Below are 21,971 nucleotides of genomic sequence, written 5' to 3' on the forward strand. Positions count from 1 at the left end.
CTTGGTGATGGACGTTGCCCTTGTTAACCTTAGTGGTTTCCAATTGGTGTTAAACATGGAGTGCTGATTTGTCTGCTGAGGTGAGAAAGGGTCATAGATGGTAATTAGCAGGAAGTTTCTTTGTCCATGTTTGTTGTAATGCCAGCAGACTTTGTGAGGTTCAGAACCGCTGTTAAGGACAACAAGGGCAACCCCCCACTGTGCTGCCATCCTTGGTGTATTTGTCTTGCTGGAGGAACAGGATGTACCACAGGACGGTGGTAATGGTCTCTGGTATGTCAGGCTGTTGCTTGACTAGTCTCTGCAACAGCTGTCCTAATTTTTACACAAGTCTCTGGAAGATAGTAAGAAGGACTTTTCAGGGCCAACAATACTGGGTGTTGTGTGAAAAAATTTGGGATTTGAATCAAAGTGGGAATTTTGTGCAGAGGGGAAAAGAGGTGTTCTCTTGCTTTTTGCTTTCTAACCTTTTCATCCTTCAGAAAATGGTCTTGGCTTGCTGCAGGAGTAGCTACCTGTTTCGGATGTATCTGGCAAGTATTTACTAAGTGTTTAAGGTTTATTCCATTTCTAGGTTTTAAAATAGTACAGGAACTGTTCATTTGTAAATTGAAAATAGATAAAATGCAGCATAAATAAGTAAATTTAATTAAGTAATTATTTAAAACATGTTAAGGATGGCAGGACAGGTGATGTCAAGGCTGCAGCATATGGGAGCTCTTACATAACATTGCAATCAAGGGCAAACACGTCTGCAATAAGTGCTTGTGGCTTGAGGAACTTTGGCTCAGAGTCATTGAGATGGAGGCTGAGCTGCAGATGCTGCAACATATCAGGGAGGGAGAGAGTTACTCGGATGCTTTGTTTCAAACTGACTGGCTCTTCATTTAAATGCATTTAGTATTTGGCACAAAATATATGAATTACTACTGGTGATCTTGTAACCATTATAGAGCTGTGCTTAGTAGGAAATCAAAAAGGTAGGAGCTGAAATATCCAGGAGTGAGAGTTTTCGCAAGGACAGAAGAGGATGGAAAGGATGGTAGGATAGCTTTGATAGTTTCAGATGGAATAAGTACAATAGTGAGAAATGATCTTGGATTAGAAGATATAGAATCCATATGGGTGGTGGTAAGAAAATAATGGAAAGGAGATTGATGGGAGAAGTCTATTGGCCTCCTAGCTATACTAAGAACATAAGAACATAAGAAATAGGAGCAGGAGTAGGCCATCTAGCCCTTCGAGCCTGCCCCGCCATTCAATAAGATCATGGCTGATCTGTTGTGGCTCAGTTCCACTTTCCCGCCCTCTCCCCATAACCCTTAATCCCCTCTCTTATCAAGAACCCATCAACCCGCTTCTTAAAAATATTTAGCGAGGCAGCCTCCACCACTTCAACGGGCAGAGAATTCCAGAGATTCACCACCCTTTGAGTGAAGAAGTTCCTCCTCAACTCCGTTCTAAACCGCCTCCCCTTTATCTTGAGGCTGTGCCCCCTAGTCCTACTGTCTTTTTTGAGCGGGAAGAGTCTCTCCACCTCTATCCTATCCATCCCATTCATCATCTTATACGTCTCAATGAGATCTCCCCTCATTCTTCTAAACTCTAACGAGTACAAGCCTAGTTTATTCAGCCTCTCCTCATAGCTCAATCCCCTCAACTCCGGTATCAGCCTAGTAAACCTCCTCTGCACTCCCTCCAGGGCCAAAATATCCTTGCGCAGGTGCGGCGCCCAAAACTGCACACAGTACTCCAGCTGCGGCCTCACCAATGCCCTATACAGCTGCAGCAAGACCTCCCTACTTTTATATTCAATCCCCCTCGCTATGAAGGCCAGCATCCCATTCGCCTTCCTGACCACCTGCTGCACCTGCAAGCTGGGTTTTTGCGACTCATGCACAAGGACCCCGAGGTCCCTCTGCACCGTCGCCTGCTGCAGTTTTTCGCCACGTAAGTAATAGTCCTTCCTACCATTCTTCCTACCAAAGTGGACCACCTCACACTTGCCAACATTAAATTCCATTTGCCATTTCCTGGCCCATTCGCCCAGCCTATCTAGATCCTTCTGCAGACTCTCCACACCCTCCGCACAATTTGCCTTTCCCCCAATCTTGGTGTCATCAGCAAATTTCGACACCCTGCACTCGGTTCCCTCCTCCAGATCATCTATATAAATGGTAAATAGCTGAGGCCCCAGCACCGACCCCTGGGGCACCCCACTAGTCACCAACCGCCAATCCGAATAGCACCCATTGACCCCCACTCTCTGCCTCCTATTTGACAACCAATCCTCTATCCACGCTAACACCCTACCCCCAACTCCATGTCCCCTGACCTTCTGCAATAACCTCTTGTGAGGTACCTTGTCAAACGCCTTCTGAAAATCCAGAAAGACCACATCCACCGGCTGTCCTCTATCCACTGCCCTAGACACATCCTCATAGAACTCCAGTAAATTTGTCAGACACGACTTCCCTTTAATGAAACCGTGTTGCGTCCGCCCTATCAAGCAATTCCCTTCAAGATGCCTCGCAATTTCCTCCTTAATGACGGATTCTAACATTTTACCTACCACAGACGTTAAACTAACCGGCCTATAATTCCCCGCCTTTTGCCTGGCACCCTTCTTAAACAACGGCGTAACATTAGCCGTTTTCCAATCTTCCGGCACTTCCCCGGAATCCAGCGACGTCTGGAAAATAACCACCAAGGCATCCACTATCACCTCCGCCATTTCTTTCAGAACCCTCGGATGCATTCCATCCGGTCCTGGGGACTTGTCCACAATCAGCCCCTCCAGTCTGTCGAGCACCACCTCTCTAGTAACAGTAATGTCATTAAGACCCTCCATTCCTACCACCTTTCCATCGCTAACACCCGGCAAATTATTCACGTCCTCCTCCGTGAAGACAGAAACAAAAAAGTTATTCAAGACCTTAGCCATATCCCCATCCCCTACCACTAGCTCCCCTTTCTCATCCTCTAAAGGACCAACGTTCACCCTAGCCAGCCTCTTCCTTTTTATATATTTATAAAAACTCTTGCTATCCTTTTTTATATTAAGTGCTAGCCCAGCCTCATAGCTTCTCCTACCCTCCTTTATCAACTTCTTTGTCAATCTTTGTTGACATTTAAACCTTTCCCAATCCTCTTCTCGCCCACTACTCTTAGCTACTCTAAATTCCTCCGCTTTTAATTTAACACTTTCCTTCACCTCCTTCGTTATCCACGGCTTATTACCTCTCTTCCTACTGTCCTTTTTAACCATCGGAATAAATTTCTGCTGAGCACCAAGAAAGATCTCCTTAAAGATCCTCCACTGCTCCTCAGCAGACCTACCTTCCAACGCACTCCCCCAGTCCACATTCGCCAATTCTTCTCTCATCCTACCATACTCCCCTCTATTCAAACAAAGGACGCGTGTCCGGGAACCCACTTTCTCCTCCTCCATCTGCACCAGAAACTCCACCATACAATGATCACTCTCTCCAAGAGGATCCTTCACCACAAGGTCCCTAATTCTACCCGCCTCACTACATAGCACCAGATCCAAGATAGCTCGCTCCCTCGTTGGCTCCAACACACACTGTTCAAGGAAATTATCCCGGCAGCATTCCAGGAACTCCTCCTCGAGCCCACCTCGTCCAACATGGGTCGACCAATCAATATGCAGATTGAAATCTCCCATAACTACTGCCGTCCCATTCCTGCACGCCGCACTTATTTGCGCGTTAACAGCCCGCCCCACCTCCAGATCATTATTCGGGGGCCTATAGACGACACCCACCAGCGTCTTCCTCCCTTTGCTGTTCCTAATCTCCACCCACAACGATTCCACTTTCTGCTCTTTGGCTCCGATATCATCCCTTGCTACCACCTTGATACTATCCTTAATCAGCAGAGCTACGCCACCCCCTCTTTCCTCCTGCCTATCCTTCCTAAACACTTGATAGCCCTGTACATTCATCTCCCAGTCCCTGTCACCTTGCAGCCACGTCTCTGTAATGGCCACCAGATCGTATCCATTTGTGTCGATCTGCGCCACCAGCTCATCCACTTTATTCCGAATGCTTCGTGCATTCAGATAAAGTGCTTTCATCCCAGCCTTCACCTGGACCCTATTTGCCGTAACGCCACCAATTGGGACATCCTCGGCCTCTTCCCTTACCTGTACCCTATCCTTAACTTTAGGCCTCGTAGCGTCACCTACCCTCGCACCCTCCCCCCCCCTAATTAGTTTAAAGCCCTGTCTACAGTCCTCTTTACTCGATTCGCCAACACTCTGGTCCCAGCACGATTCAGACCAACCCCATCCCGCCCGAACAAGTCCCACCTACCCCAATACTGGTGCCAATGCCCCATAAATTCGAACCCATTCCTCCCACACCAATCCCTGAGCCACCCATTCACTTCCTTTATCCTGTCAATCCTACGCCCGTCTGCACTCAGTTCAGGCAGTAGCCCAGAGACGACCACCTTGTCGGTTCTACTTTTTAATTCCATTCCCAGCTTCTCATACTCCCTCCCCAGATCCTCAGTCCGCACTTTGCCTACGTCGCCGGCACCCACATGTACTACAACGACCGGGTTCTCACCCTCCCACTCCAGGTTCCTCTGCAGCCCAGCTGCGACATCCTGTACCCGAGCACCAGGCAGACAACACACCCTTCTGTGCACTTTGTCATTGTGACAAAGGACAGTGTCAATACTCTTCACCCCACTATCTCCAATCACTACTACGTTCCCTTCCCCTTCTCTTTGCCTATGTCCTGCTGCATCACTGTACCGTGTGCAGTTTGCTCACCAACCTCACCTGCCTCGTCCTCTTCCAGAGTGGAAGCAAGAACCTCAAACCTGTTATGCAGATTAAGAGGCTGAGGCCTCCGCTCCTCACCCCCCTTCCTCCTCCTCCCAGCAGTCCCCTTTTGTCCCTGACCCTTAGATTTAGCCAGTCTAGGGGCACCCTCTCTCCCCTTGATGAGCCTCAGTGTCTGTAGCTCAGAGGCCAGCTCATCCACCTTGAGCTGGAGCTCCTCCAGCAACCTGCACTTACTGCAGACATGGTCACTGGGAAGGACCCTGGGGTCCGCCAGTTCCCACATCATACAGAAACCACACATCACATGCCCCTCCATTATTCACTGTAATTTTTTATGGGGAAAAATTTTTTTTCCTTGTTTCTTGCTGTAGTAGTTTTGAAAAAATTTTTTTTTCCTTGTTTTTTTTCAAACAAACTCACCTGGCCTTTTTTCCTTCCAGCCCTTTTTGATATTAAGCCCTATTAACTCACTCTGCTTCCCACTCACTCCGCTGCCCGCTCAGACGCTGCCCGCTGTCTACACCAGGCCTCCTTTTAAACCTGGCGCTGATTTAAAGCAGGCTGGTCCACAAATGCCTTTTCACCACACCCTCAGAATTCTTAAAGCAGTAAATACAATAAATAAATGCTTTAAACAGTTCTACAAAGAGTAAAGTGCTTTACACTTATTTTAAACAGGTTTTTAACAGGTAAAATCTTAGCTCTCTCTCAGCTCCAGCAAACAATGGAAGGCTTCACCGTGTGGCCCCTGTAGGACAAAGACTAAATCAGGAGGTAACAGCGTGTTTAAAAAAAAAGCAGTACATGAATTATAGTTGATTTTAATCTTCATGAGGATTGGAAGAATCAAATTGGCAGAGCTAGCCGTGAGGAGAAATTCATAGTGTATTCAAGACAGTTTCCTAGAACAATATGTTGTGGATCCAACCAGAGATCAGTCTGTCTTGGATCTGAAAATTTGTAATGAGGCAGGTTTAATAAACAATCTGAGTAAAAGATGCCCTGGGAAATGGTGACCATGACATTGTAGAATTTAGTGTTCAGTTTGAGAATGAGAAACTTGGGTCAGAAATGACTGTGCTAAATTTAAATCAGGGTAATTACAAAGGAATGAGGAAAGTTGACTGGAGTGGACTTGGAAAGAATTTTAGCAGAAAAGATGGTTGATTAGCCACGGCAGATGTTTATGAAGATAGTTCATGACTCAACAAAGATCTTTTTTAGATTTTAATGGCATTAAGGCATATGGGACGAATGCAGGAATGTGATATTGAGATCAGGCATCGACCATGATCATATTGAATGGTGGAGCAAGCTCAAAAGGCTGGTTGGCTGATTTCTGCTCCAAGTTTCTATGTTTCTATACTCCAGTGAATAAGACGGATTCTGGATGTTAAATCAACCATGGTTAACCAAGAAAGTTAAGGATAGTATTAAACTGAAAGAAAAAGCATACCATGTGGCAAAAATCAACGATAAGATAACGGATTGGGAAAGTTTTAAAAGCCAGCAAAAGATGACTTAAAAAATAAAGAAGAAGATAAACTGAGGATAAACTAACTGTAATATAGACATGAACAGTAACAGCTTCTTTATATATTTAAAAAGGAAGAGGAAGGCGTTATAGGCCCCTTAAAGAATGAAACTGCAGAAATCATAATGGGGAACCAAGAAATGGCAGCGAAATTGAATAAATACTTTGCATCACAGACTTGCTTCACAATTGAGGAGACACGTAGCATTCCAAAAATAATTAATCAAGGGATGAAAGGGGGGAATGAAATAATTACCAGAACTCTCACTAGAGAAAAAGTACTAGGGAAACTAATGGGGCTAAAGGCCAACAAGTCTCCTGGACCAGATGGGATGCATTCTAGGATATTAAAGGAAGTAGTAATCTTACAAGAATCTTTAAATTCTGGAAATATTCCAGCCAAGTGGATAGCAGTCAGTGTAACACCCTTATTCAAAAACAGAGGGAGAAAGGGGCAGGCATGGTGGCACAGTGGTTAGCACTGCTGCCTCACAGTGTCAGGGACCCGGGTTCAATTTTGGCCTTGGGACCTTGTCTGTATAGAGTTTGCGCTTTCTCCACATGTCTGCATGGGTTTCCTCCTAGTGTTCGGGTTTCCTCTCTTAGTCCAAAGATATGCGTTGGGTTAATTGGCCGTGCTAAAATTGACCCTAGTGTCAAAGGGATTAACAGAGTAAATGAGGGTTATGGGAATAAGCCCCGGGTGGTCCCTATTTGTGGTCGATGGACTGAATGGCCTTCTTCTGTACTTTAGGAATTCTGTGATAATATGCCAGTTAACTTAACATCTGACATTGGGAAAATGTTAGACCATCCTAAAGGATGCAATAGCAGAGCATTTAAGAATGCATAATACAATGAAGCAGTCCGCATGACTTCCTAAATGTGGTAACGAGTAGGGTGGATAAAGGGGGAAATCAGTAGATGTAATATACTTGGATTTCCAGGAAGAGTTCAATAAGCTTCTGTACAAAAGGCTGCTGCATAAAATAAGAGCCCATGGTATTGGGGTTAGTCTATTAACTTGGATAGAGGATTGGATAACTGATAGAAGACAGAGAATTGGGATAACAGAAGCATTTTAAGGAACCTGTAACTAATAGAGTGCCACACTGATCAGTGCTGGAGCCATAATTATTTACAATATCTATAATGACTTGGATGAGGCGATCGAATGCACTATTGCCAGGTTTCTGGATGGCACAGTAGTAAGTGGAAAGGCAAGTGATGAGGATGACACAGCGCCTACAAAGGGATACAGACAGGTTAAATGAGTGGGCAAAAACTAAGCAGATGGAATATAATGTAGGAGAATGTTAAGTTGTGCAATTTGATTGGAAATATCACTCACCTGATGAAGGAAGAGCGTTCCGAAAGCTAGTGGTGTTTACTACCAAATAAATCTGTTGGACTTTAACCTGGTGTTGTGAGAACTCTTACTGTCTTCAGGGCTTGACAGGGTACATGCTGGGTGATTGTTTCCCCTTGTGAGAGAGTAATAATCTGAGTAAGAGATTACCATTTAAGACAGTGTGGGTGGCACTGTGGTTAGCACTGTTGCCTCACAGTGCCAGAGATCTGGGTTCAATTCCCAGCTTGTGTCACTGTCTGTGTCATGCTTGCATGTTCTCCCCATGTTTGCATGGGTTTCCTCCTGGTGGTCCTGTTTCCTCCCACGTTCTGAAAGATGACCCGAACAGGTGCCTGACTCTGGCAACTAGAGGGATTTCACAGTAACTTCATAGCAGTGTGACTAATAAGTAAAATAGAAGAGGAATTACCTTTTGAGGGTAGTGAAACTGTAGAATTCTTTACTACAGAGGGCTGTAGAAACTGAGTCATTGAGTATATTCAAGACTGAGATAAACAGATTTTTATTCTGTAAGGGAATCGAGGAGTTTTTATAAATATATAAAAAGGAAGAGGCTGGCTAGGGTGAACGTTGGTCCTTTAGAGGATGAGAAAGGGGATCTAGTGGTAGGGGATGGGGATATGGCTAAGGTCTTGAATAACTTTTTTGTTTCTGTCTTCACGGAGGAGGACGTGAATAATTTGCCGGGTGTTAGCGATGGAAAGGTGGTAGGACTGGAGGGTCTTAATGACATTACTGTTACTAGAGAGGTGGTGCTCGACAGACTGGAGGGGCTGATTGTGGACAAGTCCCCAGGACCGGATGGAATGCATCCGAGGGTTCTGAAAGAAATGGCGGAGGTTATAGTGGATGCCTTGATTGTTATTTTCCAGACGTCGCTGGATTCCGGGGAAGTGCCGGAAGATTGGAAAACGGCTAATGTTACGCCGTTGTTTAAGAAGGGTGCCAGGCAAAAGGCGGGGAATTATAGGCTGGTTAGTTTAACGTCTGTGGTAGGTAAAATGTTAGAATCCGTCATTGAGGAAATTGCGAGGCATCTTGAAGGGAATTCCTTGATAGGGCAGACGCGACACGGTTTCATTAAAGGGAAGTCGTGTCTGACAAATTTACTGGAGTTCTATGAGGATGTGTCTAGGGCAGTGGATAGAGGAGAGCCGGTGGATGTGGTCTTTCTGGATTTTCAGAAGGCGTTTGACAAGGTACCTCACAAGAGGTTATTGCAGAAGGTCAGGGGACATGGAGTTGGGGGTAGGGTGTTAGCGTGGATAGAGGATTGGTTGTCAAATAGGAGGCAGAGAGTGGGGGTCAATGGGTGCTATTCGGATTGGCGGTTGGTGACTAGTGGGGTGCCTCAGGGGTCGGTGCTGGGGCCTCAGCTATTTACCATTTATATAGATGATCTGGAGGAGGGAACCGAGTGTAGGGTGTCGAAATTTGCTGATGACACCAAGATTGGGGGAAGGGCAAATTGTGCGGAGGCTGTGGAGAGTCTGCAGAAGGATCTAGATAGGCTGGACGAATGGGCCAGGAAATGGCAAATGGAATTTAATGTTGGCAAGTGTGAGGTGGTCCACTTTGGTAGGAAGGACTATTACTTACGTGGCGAAAAACTGCAGCAGGCGACGGTGCAGAGGGACCTCGGGGTCCTTGTGCATGAGTCGCAAAAACCCAGCTTGCAGGTGCAGCAGGTGGTCAGGAAGGCGAATGGGATGCTGGCCTTCATAGCGAGGGGGATTGAATATAAAAGTAGGGAGGTCTTGCTGCAGCTGTATAGGGCATTGGTGAGGCCGCAGCTGGAGTACTGTGTGCAGTTTTGGGCGCCGCATCTGCGCAAGGATATTTTGGCCTTGGAGGGAGTGCAGAGGAAGTTTACTAGACTGATACTGGAGTTGAGGGGGTTGAGCTATGAGGAGAGGCTGAACAAACTAGGCTTGTACTCGTTAGAGTTTAGAAGAATGAGGGGAGATCTCATTGAGACGTATAAGATGATGAATGGATGGATAGGATAGAGGTGGAGAGACTCTTCCCGCTCAAAAAAGACAGTAGGACTAGGGGGCACAGCCTCAAGATAAAGGGGAGGCGGTTTAGAACGGAGTTGAGGAGGAACTTCTTCACTCAAAGGGTGGTGAATCTCTGGAATTCTCTGCCCGTTGAAGTGGTGGAGGCTGCCTCGCTAAATATTTTTAAGAAGCGGGTTGATGGGTTTTTGATAAGAGAGGGGATTAAGGGTTATGGGGAGAGGGCGGGAAAGTGGAACTGAGCAGCGACAGATCAGCCATGATCTTATTGAATGGCGGGGCAGGCTCGAAGGGCTAGATGGCCTACTCCTGCTCCTATTTCTTATGTTCTTATTATTGAGGTAAAGTGAGAAAATGAAGTTGAGGATTATCATATCTGACCTGTCATGATCTTATTGCATAGCAGAGCAGACTTGATGGGCTGAATGGCCTACTACTGCTCCTGCATCTTATGGTCCATCCAGCTTCATTTCTTTTTGACCTTGTAGCATTGAATACTTGCAGTGACATTGGTGACTTGCAGTGCTAATTCAGAGGTGCTTTTCAGAGGCAACCATATTGCTATGGGTCTAGGCCAGACCAAGAAGATGGAAGATTCCTGTCCTTAAGCAGATGAGTGAACCAAATGCAGAATTTTGCCTAGAGGCTGGCGTGTTTGATTGTGGGCATAGCATGAGAATATGAGAGAACGCCCAGAAATCTGTTTTACACCAGTATGAATTTATAATCGGATCTTCCACTAGTGCCCACGTTGGTGAGGGGAAAACCGACCAGAGATTGAGAAGATGGAAATGCAGGTGATAACAATGAAATGCAAATGAGGACTCACCCCCCCCCCCCCTCCCCGCCCATACTAAATTCTCCAATTTGATGGTGCATAACATGTTTGGAACAACATGGTGTGCAGGTGTCAGAACTCATGTGAACAGTGTCTGGATGCTGCCTCCACAGTTCAAAATGGAAGCCACCCAAAACTAGAACACCACAGCACTGGGTCAGAGTGCATCGCAGGTGCACCTTCCAGATCAGGTGTCTTGGAGTGGGTTTATTTTCTAACCTCAGTGTTCCAGAGATCCATCTTCGTTCTCAGGAGGTCCATCTTCTTTCTTTGGTGGTAGGTCAGTGATGTTGGCCATCTTCTCAACATGACCCTTGGACACGACAGTAGACTACGTGCCACTCAAGCCTGCCTTGCCACAGATAGTGTGAAGCACACCATGAGCTAGAAGATTTTGCGTGTTTTCCTGCCGGCTGCCACGGCAGGTAACACCTCCAAGTTCCTACACCCACCACAGCACTTAGAATTCTCCCATTTTGAACCTACTTGAGGTTTCTAATAACAATCACCAGTGATTTCATGCTCATCGTTGTTGTGCTCACTTTTTTAGGATTCCAGATTAATAGATTGCACCTGTATTCCTAGAACATTAGCCCAGGCCTCTGCATAACTTATCCAGTGACCTTGCCACTATGTCCAGTTAGAGTAAGTTGTTCACTTTAAAGCTACACCATGTTTTACAGTATGATTTGCCAGAAAAAAGGCTTTTAGTTAACGTTTTAACGTAGAGATACATGGTTAGTAGTTAAATACGAAAAGGTGGAAAATATTAAGCAAATGTTATTAAGTTATTGAGACCTGAGTAAAATTTTGAGTGCATTGAAATCAAAATTAACTTTTTTCATTGTGTACCTAACTTTGCCACTTGCTTTGGGCGTTTATTCCTATCTACCTCTTGAAAGCAGCAAATCATTTTGGGTATCAGTCAATAAATAATGATAACCCTAGTACTGCATCAAATGAACTGCTCTTTATGTATGAACTCATTTACCTTTTCTCTTCTTTAACTATGGAAGAATCGTAACTTGGGTCATTCCTCTCTTTACTGATGCCATTCTTGAGATAACCAGATATAAATATATATAAAGATGCATGAACAAGATCAAGGGGATTCATTGGACATTGGTGAAAGCTTCTGTATGCCAGCATCATAAAAATCCCAACAGGAGTTTCTGGTTAATAATTACATGTGACAATATGAGCTAATTTTGGCATCTAGTGACAGTGCTTTGACTTCACCGTAGCACCCAGGGCTCAAAGCCATGACTATCTATCCCGAGTCATGGGCATGGTGGGAAGTCGGTTTACACCCTTGACTGCCTATCACAAACTCTCAGCCTTGATGCTGATATTGGATGGCGGCCACAAGCAAGATTTTGTTTTCACAATGAGAAATCATGTGACAAATCACCTACATTTCCTTCAACTGATCAAGAATGGTACTCGCTGAGCAGTGTGTACACTGTGATCTGTAGAATGATACAGCATAGCAGGAGGCTGTTTGGCTCTTGTACTTGTGCTATTTCTTTAGAGGAGATATCCAACCAGTCCTAGTTCCATCTAAGAAGGAGAGAAAATTGATAGTGGCTAAGGAGCAGTTACTCCAGACAGATCCATAAATTTCAGCCTTTGGTGAACTTGAGCATTTAGGTCACTAAGAAGAAATAATGTTTATACCACTGAGATGGCACATTTGTAGAATAGCTTCTGTTGTCAATTTGCTTTTAGGCCTTGAAAAAAATGCTTATTTCATAGTGCTTGATTCTTGTATCATCTCTTGCTTTTCTAAATTTCAGTGGTAGAATTAAGTTAGAGGCATTTTTATTCCATTTAGGTGGAAGCTGTTCAAATAATGCAATGCAATACAATGTAATCATCAGATTTTAATTCTTCACTGAAACTACTTGAACACAATTATTTTCAATGGTATATATGTCCAACTTCAATCAAGGACAACTATTTTAAGCTGCAAGTCTTCATTGGAATAAAGGACAATTTCATTTTTTTTCTTCTTGCTGTGCTGATGTTCCATAATGGGAATACTAGTGATATTTAGACTGAGACATACTTTCTGTTTTATAGTGCAAGACCATACCAGAGGGAACACCTCGGTCAGCCTGATGCAAAAATTGGGACCCCCCGACAGACTGTTCCCAGCAATGAAAGTGCAAGAAGAATGCAGAATCAAAATTGCTCTACACAACAGAACTTGCAGCAAGAACAGAGGCGGACTCTCCAAGTTGAAACAAGTACAAAAAGAGGAGAAAGGTCCCATTCTGCATCCCCAGATAGAGGCAGTGCTCCAACATCTCCTTATTCAGTACCACAGATAGCTCCAATGCCCAGTAGTACTCTTTGTCCTATTTGTGCAACTACAGAGCTGCACTCCTCTCCTAAACAGCCAAACTTCAACACCTGTACTCAGTGTCGATCAGTAGTGTGCAAGCAGTGTGGATTTAACCCTAATCCTCACATCACAGAGGTGAGTTTTTATTCATGACTTTTACAAGAAGATTTAGTGTCTCACATGCAGTGTTGATGAAATTACCTTTCTTAACTAGAAATGAAATAGGTCAGTCAAGCCTGATCTACATTAAACCGTTTTTAAGCACTGATGGTGATCTGTCGTGTCCTGTTATTTTCACCTGATATTTTTACAAAATTAGAAGAGAAAACAGCCCATGTACAAACATTTGGGAAGGAATAATTTAAAAGAATGCTGGGAAAACAAGAAAATGAGCTGGAAGTAGCAGATCCCAATTGAATTGCAAACTCGGCTGTAAAAGACCTCTATTATCACTTATATAATTCCATAGCAAATGCACAGAAAATATTTCTATTGCTTCTAGTAGGAAGTAAAGACATTATTTACTTACCACTGAAAACCCTGGATCATTGTTAGAGTAATTACTTCAGGTTGAAAAGGACAGTCAAGTGAGTAATGTGGAATAAAACAGCAGGTGCTTTGTATGAGCTCGCTGAAGAAAGACTTATTAATGTGGTCAGGATAAATAAATTATCTAACTGAAATATTTCCAGCAAATTTGTCAAATTTTGTTGAAATATCATGTTTTGCAAGCGGCATGTAACTTATCTCGAATTTTGCTGAATATGCATTGTTGTTACGCCTCATCCACAAGTGGTAGATTGAATTCCAGGGTCACTGATGGTCTTATTTCCTGATTGTATCATTCCCCCTTTAATATGCAGCAAAAATAAAGTCTGCTGTTCACCAATACATTTCAGCTGGACCTCAACAGGTTACATATAAAAGATTTAGCTCACCGTCTTCGCCATTGTACTTTGGTTCTTGTTTGGAAAGCCAAAGATCCATTATTTTAAAAAAAAAAGCCACTGCCTTCTCAACTTGGCCTGCCACACATATACTCAAAAATCTTTGAAGGTGGCAGGCCAAGTTGAGAAGGCAATGGCTGTTTTTTTTTAAATAATGGATCTTTGGCTTTCCAAACAAGGTCCAAAGTACAATAGCAAAGATGGTAAGCTAAGTCTTTTATATGTAACCTGTTGAAGTCCAGCTGAAATGTATTGGCCAATTCTGGACATCACACTTCAGAAAGGATACCAAGATCTTGGAGATTGACTGACTGGAATGCTCCAAGGGAATGGAATGCAGGCTTTCAGTTAAATGGAGACCAGAGTAGTTGTGATGATTCTCCTTGGAGTAGAGAAGGTGAAGTGGCAATTTAATAGAGAAGTATTTTGATTTAGTAAATAAAGAGAAACTTTTTTATGTGATTTGGATCAGTAGCTAGCAGATGCAGATTTAAGGTAATTGGCTAAAGAATCCAGCAAGATGATTTTTTTTTTCACACTGAATTATGGTCTGGAATACATTGCTTGAAGTGATAGATTTTCAAATAACTTTCATAGAATTGGATAAGAACTTAAAAGAATTGTTGAACTATGGGGAAAGAACAGGGGAGTAGGACTAATTCGACAGTTCTTTCAAAGAGCTGGTATAGGCATAAAGGGCTGCATGGCATGTCTGTTATTTTGTATAATATCAGGCCTTAACTTTGTACTTGTATTCTAACAGCTGAAGTAAACTGAGTATTTTACACAAATGTGGTTATCGAATACACATACACAAATTCAACCCTTTTTAAATTGATTGTGTTGCATCTTTCAGACTTGCTAGCGAGAGGGTTTTCACAGTAGCCAGCACCATACATTATGCTGACCCAAGCTGCTCTTGAGACTGAACTGTGTTGTCAATCAGAGGATTAAATTGAACAGCATGCAGCTCAGGTTATCTGATATCTGATAAGGCATGTTAAATGCCTTGTGCCTTGTGCCTTGCAGTTCTAAATGCTTGTTAAAATAGAAACAAAACTCTAGTAAACCTTACCAGTAAGAATTTTCCTCCCCACACCAATTAGTAAGAATTATTTGGAAAGGTTCAAGTCTTGCTTCCTGGATGGCCATGCAAAAGCATGATCGTGTCCATCAAATCTACTGTTCCATTCAAATTTTGGGTGCACTCTTAATTTCAAGAGATGGAGTGAAAAAATGGAAACAGTGATTCAAAAACTGAAGAACTTACATTTTGTGAACAATCGCAGGATATTGTCAGCAGCTTTTCATTAGGATTTTTGCTCTTTGCTTCAAATTTGATTTGATTTATTATTGTCACATTTTAACATACAGTGCAAAGTATTTCTTGCATTATACAGACAAAACATATCATTCATAGAAAAGGAAACGAAAGCAAGTGCAGAACATAATGATACAGTCATAGCGAGGGTGTAGAGAAAGATCATAATGCAAAGTAAGTCCATTCAAAAGTCTGACAGTATCAGGGAAGAAGCTGTTCTTGAGTCGGTTGGTACGTGACCTCAGACTTTTGTACCTTTTTCCCAAAGGAAGAAGGTGGAAGAGAGGATGTCCGGGGTGCATAGCGTTCTTAATTATGCTGGCTGCTTTGCTGAGGCAGTGGGAAGTACAGACAGTCAATGGATGGGAGGCTGGTTTATGTGATGGATTGGGCTACATTCGCAACCTTTTGTAATTCCTTGCGGTCTTGGGCAGAGCAGGAGCCTTACCAAACTCTGATACAGCCAGAAAGAATGCTTTCTCCGGTGTATCTGTAGAAGTTGGTGAGAGTCACAGCTAGCATGGTAAATTTCCTTAATCTTCTGAGAAAGTAGAAGCATTGGTGAGCTTTCCTAATCATTGTGTCAGCATGGGGGGACCAGGACAGGTTGTTGGTGATGTGGAACCTAAAAACTTGAAGGTTTCAACCCTTTCTGCTTCATCCCCGTTGATGTAGACGGGCATGTTCTCCTTTATGCCACCTGAAGTCGATGACAATCTCCTTCGTTTTGATGACATTGAGGGGGAGATTATTGTTGCTGCACCAGTTTACTAGGTTCTCTATTTCATTCTTGTATTCTGCCTCGTCATTGTTTGAGATCTGACCCACTATGGTGATGTCATCAGCAAACTTGAAAATTGAATTGGAGAGGAATTTGGCAGTACAGTCTTGGATGTGTAGGAGTATAGGAGGGGGCTGAGAACACAGCATTGTGGGAGACTGGTGTTGAGGATGATCATGGAGGTGTTGTTGCCTGTCCTTATGGATTGTGGTGCAAACATATTTGTTTAATCTGTACAACTGAAAGTGCCTTTTGGTGTGTGAAATTTATAGTAAGTGGTGGTATGACAGCTTCTTGCTGTCACTCTTGCCCGTCTATTTGTCTGCTTTTGCCTTTCAGATACTGGGTGTAGGTGAACTAACCATTGGTTCCAAAAAGTTAATAAAAATGGATCTTTCTTTTTTTTGGAACAAAAATCTGACTTTACAACGTCAAGGGGATGTTCCAGCTGTAGCAGTTTAATATAAAATTCCTTTATTTGGTTTCTTTAGTTATTTGTGTTTGTGTACTTTATTTTCACAATGTGCTGAGGGCAAGTATTTCTAAATTAATTATGGTTGCTTTGAGCTCAAAGGATTATAATACATCCGAGTAAATGGGGAAGTACAAGTTAGATCTTCATACACTATAGTCTAATCATTATTCCAGCAACTGTAGTTCAACATGTGAAGAATTCCAGATGATGGCTTTGGAAGAAAGTTAATCAATTAAAAGTCCTTTTCCTGCAAACACTTTGGATTAACATTGACTTGATCAGGAATTTCATAGAATCATAGAATCTTACAGTGCAGAAAGAGGCCCTTTGGCCCATCGAGTCTGCATCAAACACACCCAGGCCCTACCCCCATATCCCTACATATTATACCCACTAATCCCTCTAACCTACACATCCCTGGACACTAAGGGGCACTTTCTTAGCATGGCCAGTCAACCTAACCCGCAAATCTTTGGACTGTGGGGGGAAACTGGAGAACCCAGAGGAAACCGACGCAGACACGAGGAGAATGTGCAAACTCCACACAGACAGTGACCTGAGCCGGGAATCAAACCCAGGATCCTGGAGCTGTGAAGCAGCAGTGCTAACCATAGTGCTACCGTGCCACCCTACTTATTTTCATTGAACTCAGTTTAAATATTTGCAACTGTTGTCTTCCAGTTTCTCTCGTTGAAGACTGGCCGCCTAACCACTAACCTCTGCAGTAGATGTCAAAGTCTGCGGTCACTCCATCTGCTATATATTCAATGCCCTTGGATTGTGCAGTCTCCAGGCAAGCTAGGAAAGCTTGCTGCCATCAGCTAAAGAGGGTTATTATTTTCATTCATTGGATAGAGCCTTAAGTTTCTTAATTTCCCACAACTAGCAATATTTCAATCATTTTGTCCCATCCATTTATCTGTGTGTAGTTTATATTTGATTTCCAAGTGACTGTGCTTGCTATTGTTGCAGCACAATAATACTTTTCCCAGAAGAGGTCAATCCCCTCTGGTCCTATCATCTTAGTTCTGGACTGTTCTACTTGGTGCATTTATTGATGGCAACAAACAGTTGCAACAAAAAGTATTTTCAGTGCAAATCACACTCTGTTCTGATTAGAAAATGACTGCCTTAATAATGATACTTGCTGATGGATATCTAGTTCCAAATGGAGGCTGATTAGGAGACATCTAAGCTCTGGTAATTTCAGTCGTTGTGGGAGAATGCAACCGTCATTCAAAAATAATGTTCCTTTGGCTCGGGTGATTGAAGTAGTGAGTGGCTGAACTATGCAAACCCAGAGGTTCACAGAATCATAGAAACGCTACAATGCAGAAGGAGGCCATTCAGCCCACTGAGTCTACACCGACAACAATCCTACCTAAGCCTTATCCCCATAACCCCACACACTTACCCTGCTAATCCTTTTAACCTATGCATCCCAGGACACTAAGGGGCAATTTAGCATGTCGAATGCATCTAACTCCCACATCTTTGGACCGTGGGAGAAAACCAGAGCACCTGGAGGAAACCCACGTAGGCACGGGGAGAACGTGCACGCTCCACACAGACAGTCACCCAAGCCAGGAGCTGTGAGGCAACAGTGTTAACTACTGTTCTACTGGTAAGATTCTTGGTCAGTATTAAAACTGATTTCTGAACTTGTGAAATGGGCATATGCCCTTCCTGGGAAGGACGAACGTTCTTGTCTTCCATCCATATGTTCTGCTGAACATTGCATGAACTGTGGCTCAACTTTGATACCACCTAAGGTTGGATCATTTGTATGCATTTTTCTGTCTAGCTTGAAAGTGACCTGTTACTTAGGCAAGATATTTGAATGAAACCAAATGTATGGAAGTATCCTCTATCAAGAAGCTAATGCCTTGAAAATGTTCAGTGCGAGAAATTTGAGAGAGAAAAGGACAGGAAACAGAGCTTGAAATCAAACATGAGCTACACAGATGTCAAATGATTTGAAATGTTGCTAGTTGTAGGAATTGACAAAATTATATGGTTGAGTTAATATTTTTACAACAATTTTAAAATTATAATGCATTTATGTTAAGAGTACCAGACAAGATGAATTTGTATACACAGATGAATACGCTGCCAGACTAAGCATAAAGGCAATAAAGTTATGGTGGTCACTTCTCCCTAGGGCCAGTTTTATATTTAGCTTTCTTTATGCAGCAGAAATGCATTAATTTCAGTTTTTTTTATGCATGTGCCACGTGCCTGGTCACAGATGCCTTGAAGTCAAGATCTGCTAACCAGAAAGTGCATAATTCATTCTTTGTGTGTCACAAGGCTTATATTTTCCATTACGCAGTCTACATATTTCCAGCAGCCATTAGATAAGCACACGGTAGATCTGTAAGAGAATTTAGAAAGGATAGAACAAATTTATTTGTCATGCTATTTCAACAGCTATCGAAATACTCAGTTGTTTAAAAATTAGAGATTTTCAATTGCTTAGCTCTTGTGGAGAAGAGTTCTTTTTACACAAGATTGCTTCTTGGATTGCCATCTATTTTAAATAATTCAGCAGAACTCTTGTGGCAGGAGCAGGAACACGGACCATTTACCGCTGCGGACGCTGGTGAAAAACACGCCTTATCTTCTGTCCCCAACTTCTTTAATTATGTTTTGCACCATATTTTGTAGCAGCACAGGTCTCATGACATGTAGCATGCTGTCTTGTCTGGATGCCATATTAAAGTGTCCAACACTACTTACTCTGTTAGTGGTTGGACCTACCCCTGCATCATATTAACAGAATGCAAATCACTTTTAGGCCGACCTCCAGCGGGTTTCCTGATTCACTCTGGCAGGCACCAGGAGAACATCCCATGGGAAATTCACTCCAACATAAAACCGATTTTTGGGCCTCTTAACAAATTGTTCCCTTGTACCTGTCATTGAGCCCTGGCAGGGACATGGGAGAATTCCATCCGTTTTCTTTTGATCATTTTCTTTGCATGTAGGCACTTCGTTATTTTAGTGATTAACATGATAGTTCTCCTAAAGAAAGCAAAACATTTAAGAAGTTAGTTTTGAGAAATGGGATATATTGTTTCATCCATCTGTTGAGTACTCCCAAATTAAGGTAAGGATCTATTAAGTACACCAGAATATTAGTATTCTTGTTAAGGGAAGTAAAGCGAGCGTTTTTGCTGTTAACTCCCATTATTTAGGATCCAGTGTCAGGTGGCCCGAATTGTTTCACTTGAGAACCTCTTCAGAACATATTCTGTTTAATACACCTTTTATTTCTAATTTTGGACATAGCAAAAAAAAGCTGACAAAAGAAACTCTGTGCGGAAACTGATAAATTTAGCTTCCTGGAATGGCTCAGTGGTAATGTGACTGAGCTGCTCAGACTAGAAGTTTCCAGGTTTAATCTGTGGCATCTGCTGATTTAATAGGTTTTCAGTGTGTGAAAAGGTAGGTTCAGTTGCTTTTCAGCAGTCTCAACGTCCCAATTTTAGCAAATTAGAGTGCTCCTGAATAAGTTTCTAGTTGTAAACGTAGATGATGATGTGACAATGCTTGATAAAACATAGATAACAATGTGAAATGTTTGAGAATGGATTGAGTTAGGTAACATTGACATCACTCTCATCTCGAATCTTGAACAAGGGCCATGTGTGCAAGCTTCCCACAAGAAAGGTAAGTGTACTTTTTTGCAATACCAATACTACTGACAGATGCAACTATGAATATATGATGAGGTTCTTTAAGATGGTGTGATATCACTGCCTATTATGCTGCTAATTGAATGCAACATGAAATATAGAAACATAGAAAATAGGAACAGATGTAGGCCATTCAGCCCTTGGAACCTACTTGATCATTCATTATGACATGACTAACAACACCCCCCCCATATACTTTGATCTTTTTTGTCCCCAGAGCTATATCTAACTCCTTCTTGAAAACATAGAATTTTTTGACCACAACTGCCTTCCCTGGTGGTGAATTGCACAGGCTCACCACTCTGGGTGAAAAAAAAAACTCATTATCTCAGTGCCAAGTGGTAATAACAGCCATGCTGACACTTTACCCTAAAAAAAAATCCCACAAATCCCAGGTCAATTCAAATTTTTATGTAAATTGATAAACCATGGCACAGTGGTTAACACTGCTGCTTCACATCTCTAGGGACCTGGGTTCAATTTCGGCCTTAGGCTATGACCTCTCATCCTGGTGTCTCTCACTGGAGAACATCCCTCCTGTATTTACCCTATCTAGTCCTATAAGAATTTTATAGATTTCCAAGAGTTCCCCTTCATTCTTCTAATCCCCCAGCAAATATGATCCTAACTGACTCAATCTCTGTTAATATGCCAGCCCTGCCATCCCAGGAGTCAACGTGGTAAACCTTTTTGAGCACTCCCTATAACAAGAACATCCTTCCTCAGATAAGGAGACCAAACTGCACACACTATTATAGTTGTGGCTTCACCAAAGCCCTTAATAACTGCTCCTGTTGTCAAATCCTCTTGTTATGAAGGCCAACATACCATTTGCCATCTTTGTATCCAGCTTCACCTGCACATTTGCCTTCGGCAATTGGTGCACAAGGACACCCAAGCTTCGTTGCGTGTTACCCCCTCAATTTATAGCCATTCAGATAATTGGTCTTCCTGTTTTTGCTAACAAAATTAATAACTTCACATTTACCCACATTAAGCTTCATCTGCCATGTATTTTCCCATTCACTTAGCTTGTCCAAATCACGCTGAAGGATTTCTGCATCCTTGTCACAGCTCACACTCCCTCCCAGTTTTGTGTCAGCTGCAAATTTGAGATATTGCATTTAGTTCCCTCATCGAAATCATTATTGTTGTCCTGTTTATTCCTGCTTTTTTTTTCCCCTATCTAGCAACCAGTTTCATATCTGTTTCATTACACTACCTGCATTCTTTAATTTTACACACTAACCTTTTAGGTGGGACTTTGTCAAATGCTTTCTGAAAGTCGAAATAAACCACATTCACTGGCTCCCCTTCATTAAGACTACTGGTTACATCTGAGAAGTATGGTTGTAGATTTCTGAAGCATGACTTCCCTTTTGTAAATCCATGCTGATTCTGTCCGATTATACCACTGTTTATCAACTGCCCTTCTATAAAGTCTTGATAATGGACTCCAGAGTTTCCCCACTATTGCTGTCAGATTGACTGGTCTATTATTCCCTGTTTTCTCTCTACCTCCCTTTTTAAATAGTGGGGTTACATTAGTTATGCTCCAATCTATAGGAACTGTTTTGAGTCTGTAGAATCTCTGGGCCAAATGCAGGCAAATGGGGTTAGCTTAGATGGGCATTTTGGTTGGCATGGACCAACTTGGGCCAAAAGTGACACAGAATCTGTGATTCTATGAAGATGACCACCAATCCATCCATTATTTCTAGGGCCACTTCCTTCAGTACTCTAGGGTGTAGACTAACAGGTCCTAGGGATTTATCAGCTTTCAATTTCCCCAACACCATTTCTCTACTAATGCTGATTTCC

At 42.7% G+C, this 21,971-nt stretch overlaps 1 protein-coding gene across 7 annotated transcripts in view; it reads left to right on the forward strand.

The window, feature by feature from the left end:
- LOC145339411 (protein bassoon-like) overlaps window positions 1-21,971 on the forward strand; it is a 553,674-nt gene that overhangs the window by 72,658 nt on the left and 459,045 nt on the right. For all 7 annotated transcript variants that reach the window (XM_080183908.1, XM_080183915.1, XM_080183882.1 and 4 more), the window contains one exon: window positions 12,664-13,063. In XM_080183908.1, coding sequence (XP_080040034.1) covers window positions 12,758-13,063 — 306 coding nt within the window. In that variant the 5' untranslated portion in view covers window positions 12,664-12,757. The remainder of the gene's footprint in view (window positions 1-12,663; window positions 13,064-21,971) is intronic.

This window comes from Carcharhinus amblyrhynchos, chromosome 3 (genome assembly GCF_965287045.1).
Source record: "Carcharhinus amblyrhynchos chromosome 3, sCarAmb.v2.hapA, whole genome shotgun sequence".
Classification (NCBI taxonomy): Eukaryota; Metazoa; Chordata; class Chondrichthyes; order Carcharhiniformes; family Carcharhinidae; genus Carcharhinus; species Carcharhinus amblyrhynchos.